Source organism: Macrobrachium rosenbergii, chromosome 44 (assembly GCF_040412425.1).
Source record: "Macrobrachium rosenbergii isolate ZJJX-2024 chromosome 44, ASM4041242v1, whole genome shotgun sequence".
Taxonomy (NCBI): domain Eukaryota; kingdom Metazoa; phylum Arthropoda; class Malacostraca; order Decapoda; family Palaemonidae; genus Macrobrachium; species Macrobrachium rosenbergii.
Genome location: NC_089784.1, coordinates 5,037,393 through 5,063,151, shown reverse-complemented (window position 1 = coordinate 5,063,151; position 25,759 = coordinate 5,037,393). Strand labels below are relative to the sequence as shown.

Below are 25,759 nucleotides of genomic sequence, written 5' to 3'. Positions count from 1 at the left end.
TACGTAAATGATATGATATTCGCTAGTAGCAGAAAGGAAAATGAAGTAGCAATAAACAACTGCTATGGGCATGGAAATCTTTCAAAAAAAAAAACCCTTCAGCACAAAGCCCAAGAACTGACAGGAAATAAGAGAGGAGAGGAGAAACACGTGAAAGAGGGAAAATGATGAATTATATAGAGCAACTGTGTACAAATATCTTTGAGAAAGGTACACTTGGAAAAACAGTCATAAGCTAATTATAAAATTGGATTCATGACTCACAAAATTATGAAATATCAAAATGCAGAAATAGTGGGAGATATGGTCTCGTAAATAAAAATATAAATATATGAAACTTTGCTAATCCTCGTGTGTGTGTGTGACTTATTTTCGAGGTTCGAGGAAAAGGTACAGGGAAAATGGTTCCATTAATGATGAAACTATGGTTTTTCATGTCTTTTTCAAACGTGATTATTGATTAAAATGCCTTATTTTCTTCCATGATACCGATTACAAATTCTACTGTTAGCCATTTAAAAGTAAAACCTTATCTCAGGTAACGTTGTGTGTTTGTTTATGCCAAAGGTTTCTTCTTCTTCTTGTCGAATGATTTCTTCCGCTCCGCGTCTGTGATTCACGTTGATTCTGTCTTTTACATAAGAAATATCAAAATAATGGCATCGAATGCAGTTAAATCGCCTCTTTTTCAAAGAGCTGTGGCCGTATGGAGATCACGGTAAGCCATTATTATAATATGGTTTCCGTATGTCCTAATTTTTTGTTCGTACCGTAGCATAGGATACCGGTTGCTCAACTAGCCTATCCTAATCTAGGATATAGCTTCTGGGGCGAGTGTAGAACGATGTGACAGGTGCCACACGTACGTAATCAAACCTAACCTTTCCTAAAAGCCAGGTCCTGTGACCTAACCAGACCTTACTTTCTTAACCTCACTTAGCTGAGAGATTAGTTCATGTGGGAGGTGGGGATTAATACACCTACTTGATCAATACACCTACTTTTACTATGTCGAGTGCTTTCATTTGCTGTTGCTGCAACTGGTAGGCGCCCAACGATGTGTAGCTTTCAGTAGCAGTTATCCATCCTGTGTAAAATGCCCTAGCAGGATCTATGGCTAAACATCCGAGGAAGACATGGGTAGGGGCAAGAAGAGGAAGCACATGTGCTTTCCTTCTTCTTCCTCCTCATTGTCAAGCTCTTCCTTGCCCTCCTCCATGTCTTCTTTTTCTTCCTCTCATGTTTTTGATAGTTTCTTTTGAATATTAAAACATTGTGGATGCCATTGAAAAGCCATAGAGGGAAGCTAAGAATGTTTTTATCTTTCATATGTAACCTGTAAGGAAAAAATCTAACAAAAAAATTGATGATGGCAGTGGCCTAATTGGATGGGATTTACTGATCATAGCTAGCACCACAGTATAGAGACAAAGCTTCAAATGCTTTGGTGTTCTTACTCTGTGTTGCCCCCATTTTTTTAAACTTCCATTTTTTGAAGAGAGTGGATATAGTACAGTATAGTACATCACTACTTATGAAATAGTGTCCACATTTGCTTTCCTCTTGCATGTTTTTATTTCTGTCAGATCTTTATTTAACAGAAGTTGGTAACGTTTGGGCAAATAAATGGACATCAGAAATTCGAATGCAATAACCTTTGCCTAATACACAAGCTTAATGCCTAAGTAGAGGTTTGTATAATGTAGAGTATAGTGAAGTTGCTTGAAGAATCTTAGATACTGCATCATTTGTGAATTAGGTCTGTATTGCATTTATAACTTTTTTTTTTAAGGGGTGTCCATCGGAGGTTCACCACATCAGTGCAGCACCACAGTGAAAAAATTGTCATCCCAAATAGAATCCCCAGATCATCAACAGATATCCTCCAGGTTAGTTGTAAATTGTATACAGGTTAGCAGTTTTCATAATGAAATTTGTAGCTTTATTCTCATGCTTTCATGTTTCGTAAATGCAAAATTTTGCAAATTATACAATACTATAGAGTGCTGTATGGTAAGCTTTTGCTGAGTTGTCTTCATTCAAGAGACAAATGTTTTACTTTTGTTGTAATGCCCAGTAGCCATGATAGGTTACTGAATGCATAACTCTGCCATTTGTTGAGCTGATCATCTCACAGAATCAGTTGTACAGTAATGTGTCTTTTGTTCACAAATTTTATATACGTAATTTACCAAGTAATTACATAGCTGTTAGTTCACTTACACGGCAGCTTGATTCAAAATTTCGTGGGTAACACTTCACATGTCTGTGTAGGTGACCAGTTCCGCCCACTAGCAGGAACACAGTATTGGGAACGACTTTAGCAGATAACTTCAATCTGTTCCTGCCATGCTTGGGTGAACACCGAGTATGGTGGTAGCTGTATTCATTATTTTCCGGATATAATATCTAGATTTTGGTGGTGTACACATCCACTGGAATGCGTACAGTAAACCCCCTGTATTTGTGGGGGATGTTTACCGCACCCCCCTGTCAATAGCTAAAATCCACGAATACTTAAAACCCCTCTAAGTGTTTTTAGATAGTTCAAACAAAAAAATCTGTAAAAATGCTTATACCTGAGTATTTTAATAGGTTTATCACAAAAATGCATTTAGTCATGAAAATGTTATGAAAGTACAGTAATTCGTGAATATTTCTCTGTAAAAAATACCGCGAGTGGGTGAATTTTCCTTGAATAATGTATATATGTGTTCCACAGAGAAATCTGCGAATAGGCGAGTCTGTGAATCATGAGACCCCGAATATGGGGGTTTACTGTATTAGTAACCTTCATGAAATCTCAAGATGAGTTTTTTCCTTGTTTTGTTATTATTATGTTGATTCATCAACAGAATTTCGTCTAAAAGTCTTTTGTTTACATCTAGGCTTGCGAGCCGCCGATGGTAACTGCCCTAAGAGAAATCTTCTTATGTGTTATGCCATTCCTTTAGGCTGAAACTTTTGCATTGTTTCGTTTACCGGGTGTAGATTACTTGCAAGCCTTTGGTATAATTTTGCCTTAAAATTAATTTTCGAATCGTGTTATCCTGGTATAGGCACTCGCAAGCTTTAAAAGTAATTCTTGAATGTTTCGTCATTCTTTTAGTCTAATCCAGGCAAAACTTTTTTTGCCCAGGCTACTTGCGAGCCGCGGATGTAGTTTTGCCCTAAAAAGTAATTCTTGTATCGTACCAGATTACTTGCAAGTCTTTGTTATAATTTTGCTTAAGATGAGCTCCAACCAGAGGCATACCTTCTTGCAGTAGCTCTCTCACCAGGTAAGGAACAACAAGCATTTATCGATGCGAACATCATAAATATGTCCATAATGACTTCAGTATTTTGGGTATAATATCCCCATGAATCCCCAACATCCATCAATGTGGGATACAGCGATTTAATTACTGGGTAAGTTACTTAAATAAAAATGACATTTTTATAGTAAAATAAAGTTTTATTTATACTTACCCAGTAATTACGAGTTTAGCCCGCCCTCCTCCCCTCACATGGACATTTTTATTGCGGTCGACAAATTGGACCAACTTTCAAGGGTTGTTCCTCTCCTTCTCGGAGAGTGGGCGGAGCCTAGTCGCCGTCTCAGACGGAAGAAGTAGAGTATTGCCACGAATTTTAAAATTCAAGCTGCCGTTGAGTAGAAAACTACAGTGATGTAATTGCAGGGCAAGTAAAAATAAAACTTTATTTTATCATAAAAATGTAATTTTTATCAAAATGCAAGCCTCGAATCATACTCTGCTTTTCTCCCCTTATGGTGTATTGAAGGAATTGGTTGTTGTTTATGGAACTTCAAGATTATTCAGAATTGTATTATTACAGTGTAAGGTAATGCACTATATACATGAGATTGCTTAATTTTGGTGTAATATTTTTGTAGGCATTGGCAAGTACTGTCGGGAGTGATTCTTCAGGGCCTCACTACAAGTATCATGATGACCCATATCTAACTCCAGCCTCTAATATAGACAAAAGATCATACTCACTGTCTAAAGAGTCAGGAAGGAAAGCTGCCAGATGGATACTGAACACTCATGGTGAACTTTTTCAACATCAACCAGAGGATCCTGTCATTGAGGTCAGTAACATGAATGATATACTTGAAATAAGGAAACATGTTCAAATTTACCGACCCTTTTTAGAAAAATGTAAGAGATCTAAAATCAGTCACCTACTGCTAAAGTTCAACCTTAGTACAAAGATATCCTAGAAGGAATAAGTAACCATGAATAGCTTCAAGTAACTTTTTCTTTTTGCAGGCATTTTATCCAAAAATAACTTTCAATGAAGAAAGCAATGTCAGTGAAGCCACTTTGGAAGATTTGATCCAGAAATGCTTTGTTAGTGATGCTATTCAAGTGTATCAAATATGCAAGTCAAAGGGAATAGGTAGGTTTATTTCCTTTTAATAGTTGATTTTTTTGCATTTTATGGAAAGCTGTTACTTAAGTTGAATTTTTTTGTTTGGAAAGAGTAATTCATTGCACTTCTCACTAATCTAACCACATATAATTTGTGCATATTTGTGGTAATTATTAGAGCCATTTTATTACTAATATTTCTCTGAAATTCCAGATGGAATTAGGTTAAATAGGATAGTTTCTAGTATTGTAATGTGTCCAGATAATAAACAAGTATTTTATTAATGCTTCAGTACCTTAAAAGAGCTGAAAAGCTGTGATGAATTACAATTTATAGATAAAACAAAGTTGAATTTTCATTGTAGGTAAACCATTTGCTCATATCAGGCAACTCTACAGTGATCTTTGATATGGATATGGGTGCCTGAACACCCAATGTAGGTCATCTGTGAGGAATATCTGGCATTTCTGGCAACTTTAAACTTGTTTGACCCATTAGGCAACCTAATTGGCACCTGGAGCCTGTGTTACAGAGCCCTGACTCACAGCAAGCTTCTGAGAAGTAGCTGCTTGTAATATAAAGGCTGTAGACTTTCATGCTGTTGACAGACATGTTGATGGGAACTACATGCATAAAAAGAATAAAGGTGATGTACCAGAAAGAGAATGCTCATGTAAGATGGTGTACAGGCTTTATTCTGCTTATGAAATTGTGATAGGACAGACTGAGGTGCATGGAGAGTTTCATGAAGTGAGGTGACAGAAGCTCTTTAGACCATAGTGCTTGGGAATGTAGCCCAAGGATCAGCAAGATTGTGCCACCGCAAATATAAAAATATTATAGACACATCCCAGTTGGTTAAAGATGTCACTTTCATCATGTAAGTGCTGAATTGGAATTGTAAGCTTAGCGTTCTTGGTTGTGTGATTTCAGAGAGTTTGATGAAAGCTTGATCAGAGTCAGTACATTGACATTCAATGAGCAAATGAAAAAGCAAATTACACTCATGTTCCAAAGCTGCTTCATCTTTCTCTAGCAAAGTATAAGATATGCTGGCCTATTGGAATTGGTTTTCAAGCTCCCACTATCACTAGATGTCATTCTTCCACATAAAGATACCATGAAGACTCCAGCATATTTGACTGAAGAAAGTTGGCAGCTTCGGTGCTATCTTGAAGTAACTGTGGGTAGCCTTCTGTTAGGACTTTTCAACTTCCACTATTGTTTTTATCTGCTCAGGATGTATGTCAGACTAGAAGGCTTTCTCCCTTGATTGTCAGGCTGGCTTCCCTGCAGATGTGAATGGTTACAGCCTTAGGCTCTAATCTAAAGCCAAATGGCACCATTTGTTCCTACGTAGTATTCATACCTTTGTATACAAGTATTCTTCGAGCAAAAACTTCATCAGTCATTAAAGCTTGTTAAAAAGGCAGTTAAGGTGTGCATGGAATGATTTGCACACCAGGTGTCTGTGTAGGAAGACAACTTAGTATCTTGTCCAAGAGCCCAGGAGGATCTTCTTAGTTGTTCAGGTATTGGGACTGGTTGCATGGAGGAGACGGATTATCTTTTCCTCCTACTGAAGAGATGTTACCTAAAAATTATCAAATGTTCTCTTTCTGGGAGACTTTCCTCACTAAGCAAGCAGTGAGGTTATAGTGTATTACTTTGTCGTACTGTACTGGTATTTTTTTGAAACCACTGAATTATATGTAGATTTTCATATGGCTAACCATTTCCTGTCGGTGGGATATTTGGCAGTATGAATGATGTTTGTGCTTGTTTCAACAGTGACTGTCATGTCCAGACAGCATGCCAAAAACAGTTATAAAAAGTTCATTTAAAGGTTTATGTTAATGAAACTTGAAAATTATTGTAGGCTTTGTATTTTTGTTTTTCTGCTATCATTTTGTAGTATATGTTGGTTTTAAATGTTACTGCAAATATAGAAAATTAAATTTACCAAGCCTTTTAGCCGTAATAAAAAATTCTTATACTTTCGTGACCTTTTTCATGTGACACACCTGGAATTAAATAGAATTGAGTGAAAAGATACGTCAAGACCTTCTAGAATTTGTGTGCTACTACAATTGTGAAGACCCGTTAGATGAAGACTGGGTTGAAGAACGGTGGTATCGTCAAGGTGTGATGGGACGTGGTGGCATCAGAAAAACTTGGAAGTAAGTTACGAGTTTTGATGGTGTTATTTTCCATAATGCATTATGAAATATGTAAAGACTTTTCACACCATTAGTGGCCTGTGAATATAAATATGGCACATTTATCATTTCTACATTAAAGTTTTACTATTTCAAGATGAGTATGGTCCTTGATTAGGCATCTGACATTGTTTTTTGCACATATCCATGAACAGTGATGCACACAAATATTACAGTGCATGCAGATATTGAGTGTATTATTGCAGTGTCATAAAAAAATTTAATTCTGTTGTCTCTTGGATACTCGACTTCATTGCTGGAAGTTAGTATTCAGTATGTTTTTTATTCTTCTAATTGGTTTTACACTGCACAGAAGTATTGAATAACACACTGTTGTATTTCAGAGACAATGGATTTGCTGAGGAATTGTTTCAGTCATTAGAGAATAAAGACTCCAAAGCTTTTTGTGCTCTTTTTCGTGGAATGTCAAATTACTTTCAGGTAAGTTTCATTCTGATTAGATAGACCTTAACATTAGCCCAGAATCTGTTACTGAATTACGTACATTTTTTGTGTTAAGACATTTTAACTTCAGCTATGAGTAAAATATAAATGAAGTACTCATACATTATATTTGTGATTAGAATAGCTGGATATGATTTTTGATCAATCTTATTTGAAATATGTGGGATAAATATCAAGTAATTTATAGTTTTTAAAGCCAGGAGTTTACAAATAGAGAACACGCTTTATGCTTTTCTAGAATAAAATGTCAAACTTGCCAGGTGGTAATTCATGTATATTTGTGATAGTTTTGATAAACTTGAGCATATCTGAAGGAGTAATTGGAGATCATTTATAATTATCAGGGATGCAGTACATAACTCAAATTAGACTGTTTCAGCCTGAGTTCTTCATGAATGTAAGAATAACTTAGATGAATTATTGACGATTGTTCCCCTTGTTCATTAACCAAGTAACTCAATACATTATAAACTGTTAATTTAGCTCTCCAGTCAAGTTTTATGCAGTATTTTCTTGTGTGTTTTGTGGAATAATTCAGTGTACATCATTTCATTTTAATCAGATGTTAGGGGAGAGGAGGATTCCTTTTTTGTTGTCATTTATTTTTTTTATTGATGGATATAAGTAATATATTTAGTCCTATTCTTTCAGATTGATAAAGCATGGCAGCTTTACCAAGAAGCACAGGAAAAAGGGATCCCTTTAGATACTGAAACTTACAACTCTGCTATTCGGATTGCACCTTTTCTTCGGGAAAGCTCAGACTTACGTTGGCAGCTCATGAAAGTGGGTAGCATTCCAAATTTCTTGTTTTTTAGAGTTGTAGTCTACGTCATTATACGCAACAATTACAGTGACTTGATGAATATCGGGTAATGAAGTCATTGTCAGTTCTTTTCATACATTGGCGTCTTTTTATTTGGAGTGTATGAGGGAGCTGCTGTCTGTAGGATAGGCTAATATAAACAGGTAAACTTGTTTTATCCTAAAAGGTAAATTAATGAATTCAGATGAATGAAAAGTATTCCAGGTTTCCAAATAAAAAATCTGTAGGGATTTTGGTAAACTGCTCACAATAGTACAGACACAAAATATGAAGAGGGTCTGGCGGTGCATGATTGAATGACCACTTTTTCTTTCTGCAAGAAGTAGACTTTTCATATATGTAACTTACCAAGTAATTACATAGCTATTCTCTCCACTCGCACTGCAGTTAAAAATTTGAAGTTTGTGGTAGTCATTTGCTGAACAGCTGCACCAATATGCATTAAATGTGTTTCGCTGTCAAACTTCTCAGTTCCAGAGGTCCTTTATTCCTCATACCATTGGACTGTGGAACAGTCTCCTTGAGTATGTCGTGCAGTTGGAACCTCAGAAGCGAAGATGTAATGCATTACTACCCTAATACAATTTTCCTGGTATTTTAGTGGTTTAAGTGCTTTTTTATTTATTTATTTATTTATTTATTAATTTATCTGTTTTTCTAATAACCGGTCTCCTTATGTAATTCCCATTACCTTCTGTTACGTTTTTCGAATAAAAACCATATTCTTTGAGAGCATGAATTTCAAGCTAGCGGCCCCTGTGCTTGTTCCATATGAGTAGTGTTAATCTTCTGAATAATTGTAATAAAAAATCCAAGTCTCTGTATTTTTATATACTCCACAGACATTACATTGCTTTATGAAGTATGACATTTCTGTGATCAGTTCAGTGGACCAGGATTAAGTTCACTTGTTCACTTTTGCCAGAAAGAAGCAAAACCATGCAAAACATCAGAAAGGAATACTTCTGAACTTATCAAAAACAATAACATGAACAATATATACACGTAAAATCGATATTGAAAAGTGTATGCCCATGAAATGACAAAATTATCTCTGGAATGATATTGTTCAAATGGGAGGAGCTGGCACACCCAGCAAAGACGAATACATTTCCAGTTTTGCCAGCCACTGAAGGAAGGACAGTAGTGGTGATTTTGAAAATTAATTCTTTGGTCAAGATAAAGAAAAATAAAATTATAAGGGTAAGGCATCCCCTTGCTAAACCACCAGGCATCCTCAGACCTTATACAAAGCCTGTCATGCACACCGATTGAAAGACATGAGGAAGAGGGAACTGACAAAAATGTGTGCTTGAGTGTACCCCTAAGTAAGGGAACGCCAATCTAAGACAAGGGGAAGACCCCAGTACAAAGGTTATGGCACTCCAAAAATGGAGAACAGTGGCTTATATTGGAGTGGCCTTCTCCCAGAAGAAATGCCTATCAGCCTATTAGGTTTCTTTTACATAACAAGAAAAGACAGATCAAAAAGGTTAAAAAGTGTAGGGTGTTGAGTGTTGTTATGTGTGTGTGTCAAAAGTAAAAGATATGATTTACTCCCCCAGCGCATTTTTTACTTGTTTTATTTGTATAGCCTGCAAGACCAAAAAGAAGCTGATGTATTTGATGCTTTGAAATGTGAAGGAAAAATGTTAGTGAACTGCAAACTTTTCTTTAAGATATTCCAGATTTTAAATGTATAGGTGTACAATATAATGAAATACATTTATCACTAACATTGTTGCTTTCTTTCAGGATATAATGAAAACTATGGCAGATAAAGGTATCACTCCCAATCTAGGTACCCTTAACAGCACCCTTGAGGCCCTAGTTCAGGCAGCAGGATGGCGAAATACTCGCGACATAAGTCTTCAAACTTTTTCAGAGTTTTGTAGTCTTGGAATCAAGCCTTCTCTTGCTACATACTACTACTTGCTTCTTATTCACTGTAGAGAGAGTAAGTACTTGTTTTTTATTGTAGATGTATTGTTTGTTAGCATCCGTAGTTACACTGACATAGAGTATTTTCAGTTGGCCTTGCCTTGACATTTGAGGACGTAACACTTTAATTCCATCCTACGTTTTATCTTATTTCTTGAAACACCTGGAGCAGTGTTACCTGTCCTCAGATAGACTTCAGTTGATGAAGATATCACTTTGTTTGTAGTGTGCAGTAAAAGGTTGTTTGAGATAGGTTTGCAATCCTTTATCCAAAACCCTTTATGCCAGCAAGTTGTGTTTCAGTTTTTTATTTCTTTGGATTTTAGAACTGAGCTTGCTTCCCTTGTATGGTCTGGGGCAGCGCTCCATAATCAAACATTACTACTGCAGCAAAAACACAACTCACGCTAAGTGAGATAAAGACTATAACTATCCTCTAGTTTATTGTGCGACCCTTAAAATTTACATAATTTTGTCACATATCGTGTGTATCATGTGAACTGCATTTTTGGTAGATTAAACTAGGCCATGCTTAACTTGCAATTTTCATTGTCAGTAGAATATGCCGGACTAGGCTTTCTACTCTTTTCCCAGTTTCAGTAAATTCCTTTGATAATGCATAGTAATCTATCCATTATCTGGATTAGTAGAGCTGAGGGCCTGTCAGATAATGGCAAAATCTGGATAAGGGAGATTAAAAAAGTCTAGGGGTGACTAAGGGCAACTCTGTACCCTTCCTCACCTTACCTTGTCAATACGAAATAACTGTAAACACTTAGTATGTTTATAAACAACAACCATCACATTTTAAACTGAAACCTTTATGCAAGAGGCAATTATCTACCTTTTTTCCCCATATTTGTAACAAAATATACTGCATAAATTCACTTTGAAAAAATGTACCCACTGGCAAAAAGCAAAGCAAACAATTTGCTACGAACACTTGAGGTGAAGGTCCTACATAATGGTGGCCCTGTAGTGAAAGAACCAAGTTGTTATTAGAAACTAATTAGTATAAGTTGTTTTTAATATGGGACACTTTTGTAAAACCCTGTATTGTTAGCATATTACATCTTACAGGTTAGATTGATTACTAGTATGTAAATGTAATACCTTTTATAAAGTATCCAAGTTAACTCAAACCTTGTTAGGTTTAGGATAATTTTGACACTGTATAAGGCTGTATTACTTAAGCTGTTAGTCCTTTTGCAATAGCTATGTGAAATTTTAATTCTAAACTGTCATGACATGTAGACTAATCGTCTATGAACTAATTTGTTTAACTAACCCAAGCTACTGTTTTATATGGCATAGGTTAATCCTTCTAGTATAATCTGCATTAGTCTAAGCATAGAAGATTTCTTAGAGGATTCTCGCTTATCCTATTCTAAGCCGTTTCTTCTGCTAGGTGTTTAAAAACCTAAGGATATAAACTATACAAAAATTAATCCTCTTATAATCTGCTTTTTTGTTTCATGTAGCCGAGACTACCCTTTTGCCTAATACTCAGCCACGCTGTTTCTAAATTAACAGTGGGATATTCCCTTGAAAAAGGGATTTCTACTTAATCTGGGTAGACTATTGCCTGTTCTAGGTTTATATTACCTGTAAGGGTATAGGCTTCATAAGACCTTACTGGTGTTATTGATCCTAGAATACGGTTCATATGTACTATACTCCTATGCTTATTTGTTCTTTTTTAGCCTGGTGTAGGGTATTACCTAATCCAGATTTTTATAAATCACAATTAAATGTATAGGCTATATAAAACCAGCAACTAATATTTAAACTTATAATTAGGCTACTATTTTTGTCTAACCCAGGTTGTTGTTTGTATGCAATCCTAGGTTATTTGGTCTACTATATAAAATAGTAACCCAATAATGTATAATCTCATAGCTAGGCTATCACTTACTCTAATTTAGGATACTGCCTAATCTGGATGATTTAATTCACAAGGGTATGATTACGTAAAACACAATTGCCCTAGTACGTAGCCTTAAGGCTAGACTGCCATCTCATCTGGCACAGGAAACTATTTCCATTGAGTCTTATATTACATGGTCTAGGAAAATGATTTAGTCCGATAATGAGATGTTATGTAAAAGTTTATCACTTAACCTAACATACGATACTGCCTAGTTCTGGATTATTTTAGATCATGCTTAGGTATACAGGCTGTATAAAAGGAAAATTTTTGTAGCCTGTTTATCAAATTCTAGGGTCCTTGGTGTAAATTAGGCTGCTGCCTAGGACCATAAAAGAATATGTCTTAAAAGATTCTTACTTACCTTAAGTTAGGCTACTACCTAATCCAGGTTATTTAAATCACCTTTAGGATATGTAATCCTAGGTTATATATGTAATTGTAGGTTATAGGCTACAGACAACATCTACTATAGTTAAGTTATTCGCACTGAATTTGTTAGGCTACCATTTCATGTAGGCTACCGCCTAGGCTATTGTAGACATAGCTATCTGAAAGGATGATCTAAATTAATAATAAATTGTGGAACATTTCTTTAGTGAAAACTTCTAAATAGAATGACCAAAAATTCTAATTTTTAGGGGCTTTCGCAAATAACAGAGATTGTGAGAGAGCACTGATCTTGTGCTCGGAAAACAAAGTCCGGTTTCCGGCTTCCGTACCCAAAATAAACATTTGTTCCACAGTTTTAACTAACAATTTTTAACTGGAGCTTAAAAATAAGCACTAACTTTCAAGTCCAGATGTTTCCATGAATCTCGCCGATGAAAAAACGTAGTGCTCACAGTTTCAACTAGCAGAGGGTAATGGAACTGGTGTTTTGCCTGCCCTGGTCGTAAACGAGATGGCAGACGCGCATGTGCAGCATAGTAGTCACTTTTTACAGTTTTTGACGTAGGAAACAATGGGTTCAGCTTCGCTGAAGATAAGGGGAAATGCCCTCTTATCTTTGAGTCCATTATACTGTATCACATGTCGTAGTGTTTTCATTACAACACAATACCCAGCTGCTAGACCAGGCTAAAAAATATTTCTTTGATACTAGTCTAGTCACCAGGAGCTCTGGCACACCATGGGGTAACTCCTTGAGGACAAAACAAGCGACTATGCCGTAAAAAAAAAAATGCACATCATTGTAGTTTGTTTTCTACCTTGTATAATATTCTATAGGGTTTTTCAGCATATTCGTCTTACAATGAAATTGTAACTCATTTACAGGAGGACCTGTTAGCAACATGCTGATCAGCATCTTGGATCAGATTGAGGGGAAAACTTTTGAAATTCGAGATATGAAGGACACTTTTTTCTTTGTCACAGCAATGGATGTTTGTTGCAACCACCTAAAGGTATGATAATAGAATTTTTCAGATAACTCTATTATTATTATTATTATTGTAATTTTATTATTATTATCAATATTGTTATTTGTATGAGGTTAAGGTCCATGAAGTATTCAAGATACCATGAAGGGATTGACTGTACTAAACTTTTAATTATGGGCTATGATATCTGTGGAACTTAAAAAAAAAAATACTCAATATATCTTGAAAATAATATTCTGTATGTAGAGTTTATTGTATAAGAGATGTAAATATACATATTCTTTGGATTTCTATGAAAATAAGGTAAACTGATAACTGTTTCAGAATTTTACGGTTGCCCGACGTGTTAATGAGGTATTGCACACTGGAGACAATTATCGTCTTATTGGTGACTCATACAAGGAATCCATTTATCAGTAAGTGTGAATCTTTAGAGCTCCTGTTATCCTGAATTGCTGTATAGATATTAGATAATAATGATCACTTTTCATCAACTTGCATCCAGATTATATTGTAAAAACCCTTTGAGATTTTTAGGGTTCTCAAAATTTGTCTGTAGCAAATCACATTCCAACTGCTTATGGGCATAGTGATATTTTATTGATCACTATAAATGTTTTTTCATGGTATAATGGTAGTTCTGTTGCCGAAGTAAAAATGAATACTTGTCGTGTATCGTAGAATATTGAAAACTGAAAATCAGTAAAGATGAAATCTTAATTTTTTTATGAATGACGAGCCATTGACGCGCAGTCATACCTCAGTTGAAAGACAGTCCATTTCAACAGGTTGTCCTATAACTAAGTGAATTTTTTCTATAAGAAATAATGGGAAGGGGATTAATCCATTCCAGGCCTTAAGAAATATACAACATATAAAAGCCATTTAACTTGAATTTAAGAAAAGCCTAACTTGTGCAGAAATAATACAAAAAACCATCAATGTAAACAGATGAAATAGATACAGATTTGATCTGACTTTACCTGTTAGGTATTTAGAAAAGGTGAAAAGGGGAAAGATGTTATTGTTTGAAAGGACGGTCTCCTTCCATAAAAAGACCAGGCAATTGTGCTTCTGGGGTTGTTTCTCTTTTCTGTCTTTCTCTTGCTTTTTCTTGCGATTGTGTTAATTTCTCACTAAAATCCTGTCCAATAATGTTTGTTTGCGCCTCCGTTTTAAAATTTGCCTAAAGTGAGATATTGCTTAGTCATTCTATAGGTTTATAACAGTTTGTTGCAGCTTAGCGAGTGATATTTTTCAAGGAAAGCCTGATTTCCCCCCCCCCCATGTGAACCCATTCCTTTTATTAATGAACTAGGGACATTCTCCCTCTCCTCTTCTGAAGACATTTTCTCAGCTGTTGTCTGTTGCTGCCTCCTCTTAAGTTCTGCAGGTGTTCTGTTTTGAGCTCTGCTTTGTGCTCCACCAACTCCACATCATCATCACTGACCTCGAAGCCCATGGACTTGCCCAGGGGCACAGTATCCTCTGCAACAGGCTCATCCTTGCTGGCATCTGTAGCCTTCTTACGTACAGTACAGTTACTTTGCACTACGTATATGTAATTACAAAAACGTGCTGACTGTTTAGCAGAGATGTGCACTAATTGAGACCCACGCATAGACTGAGCTCTTCCGTTTGTTTGAGCTGGAAACCACACATGTAACAAGCTTAATCACTTACATGTTATAGCCGGTCGTCTTTGTCTTTCTGTAAACTGAGCAAACATCCATTAAAGGAGAAAATTTTACTCAGACAAAATGTCCTTTAACCAAACAGTTTTAAGCAAGACATCTCTTAACTGAGGTATGACTGTACATATAATTGGAATCTGAGCATCTGGGAATAAGATAGCATTTGCTGATATCACTGGAACCTCATAGGATTAAATACTAGTCAGAATTTTTTGCTGTTCTCTATGCTGCCGTGTTCTGTTTAGTGTATAATTAATGTTGCATGCAAAATGCTGCTAATGCAAATTATAATAGTCATGTAATATGACTCATTTGGAATCCCTGAAAATAGAGTACAAAGAACTGTCTTGGTGTGTTTACAAATTACATACAGGGAAAACTAATTTAAATAATGTTGTATCAAGTCCATGCTCTAGATGAAGGCCTGGTGTGATCAGTCATTTTCTTGGCATAAACCAGTTTGTCTCCTGTGCAGTATATATGAATGGTCATGGTATTTGTTATGCAGTGTACACAATGAAATTTGTCTCTTATGTATTGTAGTTTTAATTTATTTGAAACTGAAATACATAAATGTATTGTAATAAATAAAATGTAAATGTTTTATAATAAACATAAAGGACTATTTATCCTATCTGATGCAAATTTATGTATTTAAAAAATTTTATTTTTGTACATTCAGCATTCCCAGTAGGCTTAGCTCCTTCATTTTTTATGCTAGTTAGTTTATTTAGTAGCTATGTCATGGAGTACTGATTAATTCAATTAACAGATATGTCCCTGGTAAACTATATGACGGCACTCTGATGAACTTTGATTAAGAATTGTCTTCTGTCCATCTTAAATTTCTTTTAAGCAAAGAGAAATTATGTCTTCAAATAAGAGCATATTTTTTTTGTGATACTTAGCCATATGCCTTAAACCCTGAATTTTTTGTTTTCCAAGTCCTTTTCTTCTATTAGCTTTTGTAGTTTGTCTTTTATAGTTTATCTTGAATAGTTTGTGTCTTTATTTTGAAACAGCTAAATTTTTCTTTTCTTTTTCTTACAGTCGACATTATTTTGCCCTTGCATGTTCATCATTATCAGCTGATGAGTTTATGGAAATTTATCACGAAATGGTTCCACATATATATACACCCGAACCAAGAATTATGATGGTAAGTAATTAGTAGTTATTTAATTTCACATACTCTTGCTTTGGTAGATTACAGCTTAATTGTAGATATTCATAACAGGAAGTGTATTCAATTGATTTAAACTAAGCAAAGACAAACTCTTTGGGAATTGAATCTGTAACTGGTGTTAAGGCAATACTTTATGGTGGTTAGTCATTGTGGTTGATGGTGCAGTTGCTTGAGTTGTCTTCTTTTGTTCTGATTATTTGGTATTTTACATTAGTAGATTGTATGATACTACTAATGCAAGTGTTGCTATGTGTTATTGTTTTTCCATACTCTCGTTCATTTTTCAATTTCCTCTCCCGTTACTTTACTGTCAAAAGAGGTGATACATCTTGATTTTGGTAGAAAATAAAAGTAGATTGATTTTAATGGATAATGAAAAATAATATTGTCATCTTATATTTCTGTTGCGAAAAAAATGGAAGTTCAGTTTTCCAGTAAGATTTTTATACTGTTTCACTATCATCCTATCGCTGGTTCCTTCCTTCAAGGTGATTCCTTCCCCTGAAAGATGCCCTGGTTGACCCTGCTGGCAATGTTGGTCTTCCTTAGTTCTGTTCTCTGGAATTGTGCTCAAGGAGTTTGGGCTGTTGCTGTCTCCAGTCCAGGAAGTGCTTAGGGGTCTTCCTTTTCTTTTACAAATCAACATATACTTTTGCCAATAATTCACCTCTTCATTGTTATTCTATCTTCACCTCTCTGCCATCTTCTGTTGTTCACATACAAACTTGAATCTCCTGTTCTGTATTTTTTCACAATCTTTAATAACGTTTACTCTCCTCACTTCTTTTGTAAGAGACTTCTGGAGAAATTTTTCCATCATTTGTACAATTTTCCTTGGTTACTGCATATTCATGAGGTGTAATTATCAGTCCTACCTTAGGGCATAAGAGAGAGGCACTCCTCAGTTATGACAGTAGCTGCTGTGGGGATGCCATTTCTTCTCCTTTGCCCTTTACCTCCTCTTTTGGTTTATGCAAGGCCCTGGATTCTTGTCTGTCTGGTCATTGGTTCCTGTAGTACTATCTTCCATCAAAAGGTCATTGGTTGCTTTTGCTCTTTTACAGGGTCTTTGTCCAGCCCTCTCTGCAGGCATCCTCCTTACAAACAGGATCCTGATAGTGACAAATATTTGTTTGTTTATTATCCTTTGGGCTAATGTTGTTTTGCAGGTTTCAGTGGGCTTTTTGAGTTGCTCCTTGATAATGGTTTTCATAGTTTCACTTGTTGGTGTTGGTGTTTCATTAGGGTTCATGCTATTTGCACTGGAACCTCTCATCCAAAGTGCTGGTGAGGGCAGTCAATTGGCCCAGAGATTGTTTCTGAGAATTTTATTTAATAAGGACTAATTTTTAAGCTCCCTGGCCTTGGATGCCTTGCCGTGCTCATCTCTGCAAGTTTTCCCTGTGTTCCCTTGGGAGCTTCTTAAGTTGCGTCACAAGTACTTTGTTTTTCCAGCCCACTTGCTGTCTTCTACCCTGCCTCTAAAGTCATCAGAATCAGACTCTCTCAATAGTTTTCCTTCAAGGAGTCTTCCATGGCTTCCTGGCTGCATATTGTTATGTGTTCCTGAGGAGGCCCTCGTCCGACTCAGAAAGTGCATACAACCCTTGGGACAAGTCTTTTATAAGAAAGTATTCTTACTTAATGGAGCTACTTGGGTTTTGCCATTGTTGGTAGATATGTTTTTCTGGCCATTTCACTCTTGTCCAGCCTTTCTTTTGAGTTGCTGAAAATGGCCTCGCTCAAGGCTCTTCTTTTGTGTTGGCTCTCATGGCTTCTTAATTGCACATAGTTGTGCGTTTCTTGTGATGCCCTTGCCTGACTCTTTCTTGAAACTCCATCCTCTCCTTTGCTGTTTTACTTAATTAGGAGCTTTTTTAGGTCATCGTTAGCTCCAACGTCTGTCATGTATGGTAACTGGACTTTTGCGTACCCAATAATCATAATCGTCCAGAGTGGGATTAGCACTGGAGAGTGAGTGACAGTGGACTACTAGCTAGGCAGACATGATAGACTATTTCTTCTTTCACCTGTTATTTGAATATTTCTTCATTCAGCTGTTATTTGGATCTGGTGTACATAGAGTACAGCTGATTATAATGGATCTGTGTAGAAAGATGCTTTGTTTCAAACATTTATTATCTGTAGGATCTTTTGGAACTACATAAAGTTTTTTTTTTTTTTGCCCTCTGGTGACTTGTCTCCTGCCTCCTTGGAAGACCCCCAAACATCCAGGCTTGAGGACGCCCTTGCAGGTCAAGTTTGGGTACAATGCTCATTCTGGATGCTTCTCTATGTAGTATCCCAGCTCTAGTCACAGACCCCTGATTCCAGCCATCCCCTGGAATCAGATCCTATTGCTGGATGCATAAGTGGGCCGGATTGAGGTTGTTGCCATTAGGATCAGGATTGTGGGAACAGAAGACAGCAGATGTGTCATTCAAATAATGAGTTGATTAACTAACAGAAGGTGATTGAAAAGTATGAGGTGCATTGCAGGTGCATGGATTTGAGATATGATAAAATCAAGAAGATCCCAGATTGTTCACCAGTTGTCTGCTGTTTAAGAGAGCATGAGCTTTAGTAAAAAATCCAAGTGTGTTACAATTGTCTTGTCGTGTTTTTCCAGTAACCTTTTGTCTTCAGTTATTATTATTATTATTATTATTATTATTAATCATCATCATAATTATTATTATTCAAATGAACCCCATTCATATGGAGCAAGCTCGCAGGGGCCACTGACTTGAAATTCAAGCTTCCTAAGAACATGGTGTTCATTCAAAAGAAGTAGCAGAAAGAAATCAGTTTTTAGAAAAACAGATAAATTAAGAAATTGGTAAATAAATAAATAAATAAAAATGAAAGTAAATTATTAAAATACAAGGAGAATTGTATTACCGTAGTAATGCATTGCATCTTCACTTGAACTTCTTAAGTTCCAATTGCACAGCATCACAGTCCAGTGGTGTGAGGAACAAAGGATTGCTGGAACTGAGAAGTTTGACCGCGAGGCACATTTACTGCATGTTGGTGCTTCTGCCCAGGGAATCTGGTTGCTCTCGGCAGGAAAATGGGATCAGGGATCAATTGTGAATATGAAAGATCACTGTTAAAATACAACTTACAAAAGAGTGACAAACAAGACCATCCGTCAATGGTCCAAGTCATAACTGCTAATATTAGGAAACACCATGAACCACTCTATCTGAAGGAGATCAATCTCTGGCAGAAGAAGACATCCACACCAGAGAACAGTAATCTAGTGAAGGAAGGACAAATGACCTGAAACAGGTTGCATTGATTATATCACTGTTATAAATACATGAAGGCCTATAAAACAATTGTTACAGGTCTTGGCAGTGTCATTGCAGACACCGTGATCATGTGGATAATTTATGTCTGAGTTGTTTAACTAGATATAGTTCTATATACAGTCATATACAGTCATTTTTTTTAGTGAATTAACTATACAGTATTAGTTTACAGGTCTGAATACAGTATAGCAATCCATTCAGTATTATAAATTTCTTATCCTGTGATAACCCATGATTTACATATTTAACAAAATCTTTGTACACTCCGTTGACAATAATGAAATTCCATATTCATAAAATATTGTTTACAGCTTTGATTTGATTTTTTTTCTAGGAAATTATGTCTTCTTTAAAAGTTCACGATGGCTATAGATACCTGCCACAGATTTGGTCAGATATAATAGTATTTGACCATGCGTCCCAAGAGAAGGTAGTGGCCGAAGCCTTATCTTGTACGTCCAGTCATCAACCCACTGATGATAACACAGAGATTACTCAACAAATATCAGGAATTGCTTGGGATATTTGGACAAGAGTTCAGAATCAAAGAGAAGATAGGCGTAATAAGGTTTGTATGTCTTTTTTTATATCTGAAATATGTGCATGTAGATACTGACATAAGTTATGATTGTATAAATTTCGAGATATTGATTTTTTCATTATTAGTTATGTGTTCATTCATGTTGTGGTCTGAATTCATTTCTCTTTTATTGTAGGATATACTTTTCATCAAAACTTCATTCCTTTTTCTTACAAGTTTTGTCCTTACTTCAAATTTTATTTATCAGTTTTTAATTCATCCAATTCTTGAAGGTCTATAGAGAAAGTACAGAAAGGAAAATGACAATGCATAAGGGAAAGAAAAAAATACAAACATAACAATATTACTTATGGCAGTATTGAGGTATATCACATTAGGTGCACATTAACACAAGAAGAGCAAATCAATCAAAAGTTCTATGAATACTTAGACATGGACCTGGGACCTCTGAAGTGCATTAAATTTTTGTCTGAATTTTCAACAATCCTTGCCATATGTAGCCACAACTTTTGACAGTTTTTAGCAGTAAAACAATAGCAAAGGCAATGATGAACTATAAATATAGTGGCTAACCTCTGTATGTCATTACTTGGAAGTATTCTTGGATCTTCCTTTCCACTTTTAATACCCATGTAACCATGAATATGTTGCAGGAATGCAGAAGTAAACTTCAACTCAAAGTAACCTTGAATCTGATACATACTCAGTATAAGTAATTAATCAGTTTATTTTGTATTGCCTTAAGAATTAAAGTAACCGTACCTCACAACCAGAATATTTCCAGTCCATCCCATGAAAAGACTTAATATTATTTATGTACATACCTTCACTTGAAAAACATGAAATTAAGAATACTGCACTTAAAACAAATTAATTTTAAAGACATTAGAAAACAGGTTTTGACGTAGGAAAAACCTATTTTTGATTGTCGCTGTTGAGTCCTCAAGGAGTTACCCCCCGTGGTGTGCCAGCTCTCCATGGTGACTAGACTAGTATCAAAGAAATATTTTTCTAGCCTGGTCTTGTAGCTGGGTATTGTGCCGTAATGAAAACACTATGACACGTGATAAGAGTCATTGATACTTATTTTTATATTTATTTTTAATTTCAGTTTTCTTTGTACTCTTTTTGTCTTTAGTGTCAGCATTCTTGTTTTAACACTAGTGTGGTTCAGGACTGTTGTGTTTTTCAAGATTGAAGGATGTCTTTAGAATGAGTTTTTATATGTAACTGCTTACATGTAGAGAGTGTAATTTATCTATACATGTAAGCTAACTTTAGCAGTAGATAAGAGTCATTCCAAATGAAATGGACTACTGAATATTGCTTATCAGTGTTTTTTATTCTAAACTAAGCTTGCCTTAGTGAAGATTTAATTTTTTTTTATTTCTAATTTTACAGATCACTTGGTCTGGCAAGATGATTAGTGATCTCTTAATCACGCTGGTACAGTGCAATGATTATGAGAAGGCTACACAAGTGTTTACAGAAATTGCAGACAATCAGCTTTCTGTTCTTGGATCAGCATCACCCAAGGCCTTGGAAGTACTAAGTAATGCTGCATCACAACAAAACGATAGTAAAATTGCTGTTGTAAGTATGGTGTATTTCTTCATTTTGCTTAACATTAGTTCTTGCAGGTAATGTAGTTTTCCATTCTGACAGTTTTGAGAAAATTTTATATTACTTTTCTATTTAGTGCCTTGACAGTACTCAGGTAATTTTATATTATTTGTGAATGAAGAGCTTATGTATCTGGATTTATAATTTGAAATTACTGTTAATGATACATAGTATATTTTCCGTTACTATGTTGCCAGGAATAATAACCAAGGAAAATAAATGTGTCTTGTTTCCAGCCTTGGTATGAAACTTTGCAACTGGTAGTAGCCACAGATGTCTAATTGGAAAGTGTAAACTATTTTACAATTACTTTTCTTGCTGGTTTTGGTAGGTTTGACCAATACCCATTTTACAAAGCTTCTATGTAGTTAGTTAACGAGTGAGAAGTCAGCATCATTTAGGGGTGCCTCTTCTCTTACCAGCCAGCATCTTAACTTTTTTAATCTTGATCGAAGCACCTCATTGATTTTTTGTGACAATTACTTGCACCTCATTACATGTTCTTATCATTTGAATGAATATTGGCATTTCTATCCTTGTTGTCTATAACCCTTTAACCGTTTAATCATACAGATTAAAAAGAATATGAATCAGCTTTTTATGTTTAACACTACAGTATATAAAAAATACCTCCAGAAATACCATGAACAAGTTTTTAGTAATATCTAAACATGTTTTGATATTACTATTTCTTACAGTCTTGATAAATATCTTAAATATTTACCTAGTGTTCTTTAAGCTGACAGCTAGGGCTTAGAAGTTGTGTACCATGGGTAACAGTTGAAGGTTAATCATGATATTATGATTACTTTTTTATGTGATCTCTTCTTGTTTTGTCAGGGTCCAACATATATGTTCTCGTTATACTGTTTACTGTTGGTTGTATTCATCTTGGTTTTTGCTAACAATGACGAATGTATTTTATGACTTGTAAATCAATAGCTTGTGATGTGTTGATTGTCATCTCTACCCCCTTTGCTCTTCATGACAATGCTTAAGAACTTGAGGGTTAAGACCTAATGGTCATAAATATTCATTGTCTAGGGAAAGGAGCAATGCTCTTTGTATGGCTGAAGCTAAAGATGGTGATGACCATGGGCAGGAACCAAAGGAACAGTAGGCAGTAGCTTGGTACTGTACTTTCTGAATCTCTTTAGGGATTAGGAGCAGTGTGACTAAGATGCAAACTTGAGAGGTGCTCCAGTTTGCTTGAGACCTTTCTTTTGACCGTGACTAGACTCCCTTTTCCCAGTGATATTCTAGTTTGTTAATGCTACAAGTTAGGCTCTTGAAAAACCTGGAGTGGTTCTTGCTACAGTTTTATATTGTGGTGACTGTGAATATCTTTAGAGTTTTCATGATCAAAAGCTGCCAGTACAGTACTTTCAAAGAAAAATTTTAACGAAAACTGCCCCCTATATACATTCTCTCTCTCTCTCTCTCTCTCTCTCTCTCTCTCTCTCTCTCTCTCTCTCTCTGATACCATTTTACTGTGTTTTACTTTCAAGATGATAATATAGCACACATAAATAACACCAGTTTATGAAAAGTAATTCTCTCTCTCTCTCTCTCTCTCTCTCTCTCTCTCTCTCTCTCTCTCTCTCTCTCTCTCTCTCTCATATTAATGGAAGTATAATTTCAAGCATGTTGATGACATTTACATTACTTATGCAAAGTGAGGTGTACTGTGCATGTCCAGCATTGTTGGAGATTGCTTTGGAGGCAAACTGAGGGGGCAGCAGAATAAAATGTAGGGAACTTGACGAAAGCTAATGAAATACAGAATTCAGTAATGATATAGAGCCTACAAAGCTAGTTGCCTATTTTGTAGGCAATATATAAAACACTGAATACTGTACAGCTAATGAATACTGTACAGCTAATGCAGTGTAGTGTATTAGAAACGTAATAGCTTATGCATAATGAGCACTCTTTACAACTGTAAAGCATAGTGGTTGTTAATAAGGGCAACTAATACAGTGTCCTCCTGAGATAAAACTTATTGTAATTTTTAACATTTTTTATTTGAATATGCAGTCATTACCTGACTTATGAACGAGATACGTTCCGGACAGCCGTTCATGTCTTGAATTGTTCATAAGTTGGATTTTAATATGTAGCACAACATTTTTTTTTATGTTTACATTCCCCGAGTTAACTCAGGAGTCGTAGATTATTTTATTTTCACTGCATTTTTAAATCATGCAGTATTATAAAGAATTGCTTTCAATGTTGGAAAGGTAAAGAGAAGAAAATAAAATTTTGATTCATGCAGCACTTAAAATTTTGTATTTTTTCCATGCTTTGTAAGGTTGCCGAAGTTCAGCTTGCGCAGGGCACCAGCAACCCTAGGGCTGGCTCTGCACAGAGCCATAAAGATTGAGGATAATTTTGTCTGTAGGTTTGGATCAATGCATTTATGAGCAATGCACACTGAATGCTGTTCTCTTTTTTTCTTTAATCATCTAGAAGGATTTTGTGGTACACCAAATGGTTAGTTACAAGCACTGACATGGGTGTGTGCTTAAACAAACCAGAATTAGTATGAATAATATGAGTTTTATTTATTGTCTTAGCCCATGTATATTGGGTGTTTAGCAAGGGAATAGTCAAAGAAACACAACTTCCATTTGAAATAGAGTTCCACTTCTGTGGAAAATTCAATATTTCATTAGGGCCTTTTGTCATATTGTTAGTTTGACTAATGAACATTGGAGGCCTACAGATATTTGAAATTGATTTACTGTGTTTTTGTCTCTTTCAGAAAATCGTGATTTATGCTGTTGATGCTGGCCACCAAGAGGCTGCAGAGTTAGCTAAAGGAGTTTCCTCAAAGTTAAATCTCTCACAGGAGCAGAAGGCTAAGATTACATCTGCATTAGGGATAGACATTATTGATCAAGGAGAAGAAAACTAAAATTTTTCCTTTGGTCAGTTGTGTTCAATATGAAGTGTACTGTGTTTGTCAAGATAAGTTTTTTGAATTCCTTGTGCAGGAATTTCTTATTTTATACAGTAGTGTGCTACATTACTGTAAAGTATTTTTATTCCAACATTCTAGTAATCTCAGAGAATGCTTTTAGGTTTGTATTGTGTTTAGAGCTTTTTGAAAGCAATGGGATTGTTGACTGCACAAGGAGAGTATTCTGGATCTTGACTGAAATAAACTGTTAATTGAATACCAACTTCTGAGGATGTGTTTATTTTGTTGATTCATTAGATGATATTGGTATTACTGTAGCTTGTAAATCATTGATTTTGCTCTTGACATTTTAGGCTACTGAGTGGTACTATGTATACTCTATGTAACCGTTTGATATTTTTATGCATACCAGGTGCAATTGACGATGTTCAAGTTTAAAGAGTTTTAAAAAATTTGTCAAAATGGTGTGATTTTTTGGTATTACAAGTTTCTTTTGAATGATACCTCAGATGCACATTACATTCCAGCAGCAATCAAGTATTTATTGTTTTGTTTCCGGGAACTTCAGTACATGCAACTCAAAAGTATTTAATAGTGTTTTTATCATTTGTTCTGTGAATGCAGTTCAACAGTTGTTTTTTAATTTTTGTATTGCTCTGTTTTGAAGTGATAATATAAAATGACTTATCTTTGAGGAAGTAATCTGTACATAAGATTTGTAAATATGTAACTCTGTAACATTGTATTATTGTCCAAAACTGTTATAACTCCAGTAGTCCTCAAATTAGATCATTCTTTAATGTTTCTTCCTCTTGACCCTCAAACTTCTCTTATCTTCTTCATCTCCACCGTTATCTTTATGCTCACGGGCAAGTTGCCTTGATGCGTTGTCAACTATTCCTATCAAAGCTATCTTCCTCAGCTAAACCCTTCTAATCCTCCTTCCCTTTATCACTCCATCTAATCCTTTGCCTTTCTCATGACCTTCTACCTCTAACAGGTTTTACCTAGGCCCTCTTCAATCTTCCTCCTCACTCATCCTTACCACATGCCCCTACCATCTCAATCTCGACTCTGCCATCATATTAGTAATCTTTATTGCCTCAGCACTTCTAATTTCTTCATTTTCCAGCCTCTCACACAATGAGATCCTCAAATTCCACCTCAGCATCCTGATTTCTATTTGCTTTAGCTTCTGCTCCGTGATGCCCATGTTTCTGAACCATACATCATCACTGGTCTAATTACAGTGCAGTAGATCTATATTTTCAGTTTATTTGGTATTTTTTTTTATCACACAAACCTGCCACCTATCTCCATTCCCCCAAGCTACTT

At 35.6% G+C, this 25,759-nt stretch overlaps 1 protein-coding gene across 1 annotated transcript; it reads left to right on the top strand.

Moving 5' to 3' along the window:
* The first annotated feature begins 541 nt into the window (after positions 1 to 541).
* LOC136829281 (small ribosomal subunit protein mS39) lies at positions 542 to 25,162 on the top strand. The gene is made up of 14 exons (XM_067087620.1): positions 542 to 718; positions 1,793 to 1,889; positions 3,899 to 4,096; positions 4,278 to 4,407; positions 6,419 to 6,560; positions 6,944 to 7,040; positions 7,716 to 7,850; positions 9,646 to 9,847; positions 13,037 to 13,164; positions 13,465 to 13,556; positions 15,885 to 15,993; positions 19,672 to 19,905; positions 21,280 to 21,471; positions 24,266 to 25,162. Exons 1-14 carry the CDS (start codon positions 657 to 659, stop codon positions 24,416 to 24,418), a joined length of 1,971 nt encoding a protein of 656 aa, XP_066943721.1. The 5' UTR covers positions 542 to 656; the 3' UTR covers positions 24,419 to 25,162.
* The last annotated feature ends 597 nt before the right edge of the window (positions 25,163 to 25,759 follow it).

What these genes read in the sequence shown, in the direction of transcription:
- LOC136829281 (XM_067087620.1), top strand. Translation starts at nt 657, where the DNA reads ATGGCATCGAATGCAGTTAAATCGCCTCTTTTTCAAAGAGCTGTGGCC. An exon ending in GGCATCAGAAAAACTTGGAA is followed by an intron (nt 6,561 to 6,943) that starts GTAAGTTACGAG and finishes GTTGTATTTCAG; the next exon opens with AGACAATGGATTTGCTGAGG. An exon ending in TTTGTTGCAACCACCTAAAG is followed by an intron (nt 13,165 to 13,464) that starts GTATGATAATAG and finishes TAACTGTTTCAG; the next exon opens with AATTTTACGGTTGCCCGACG.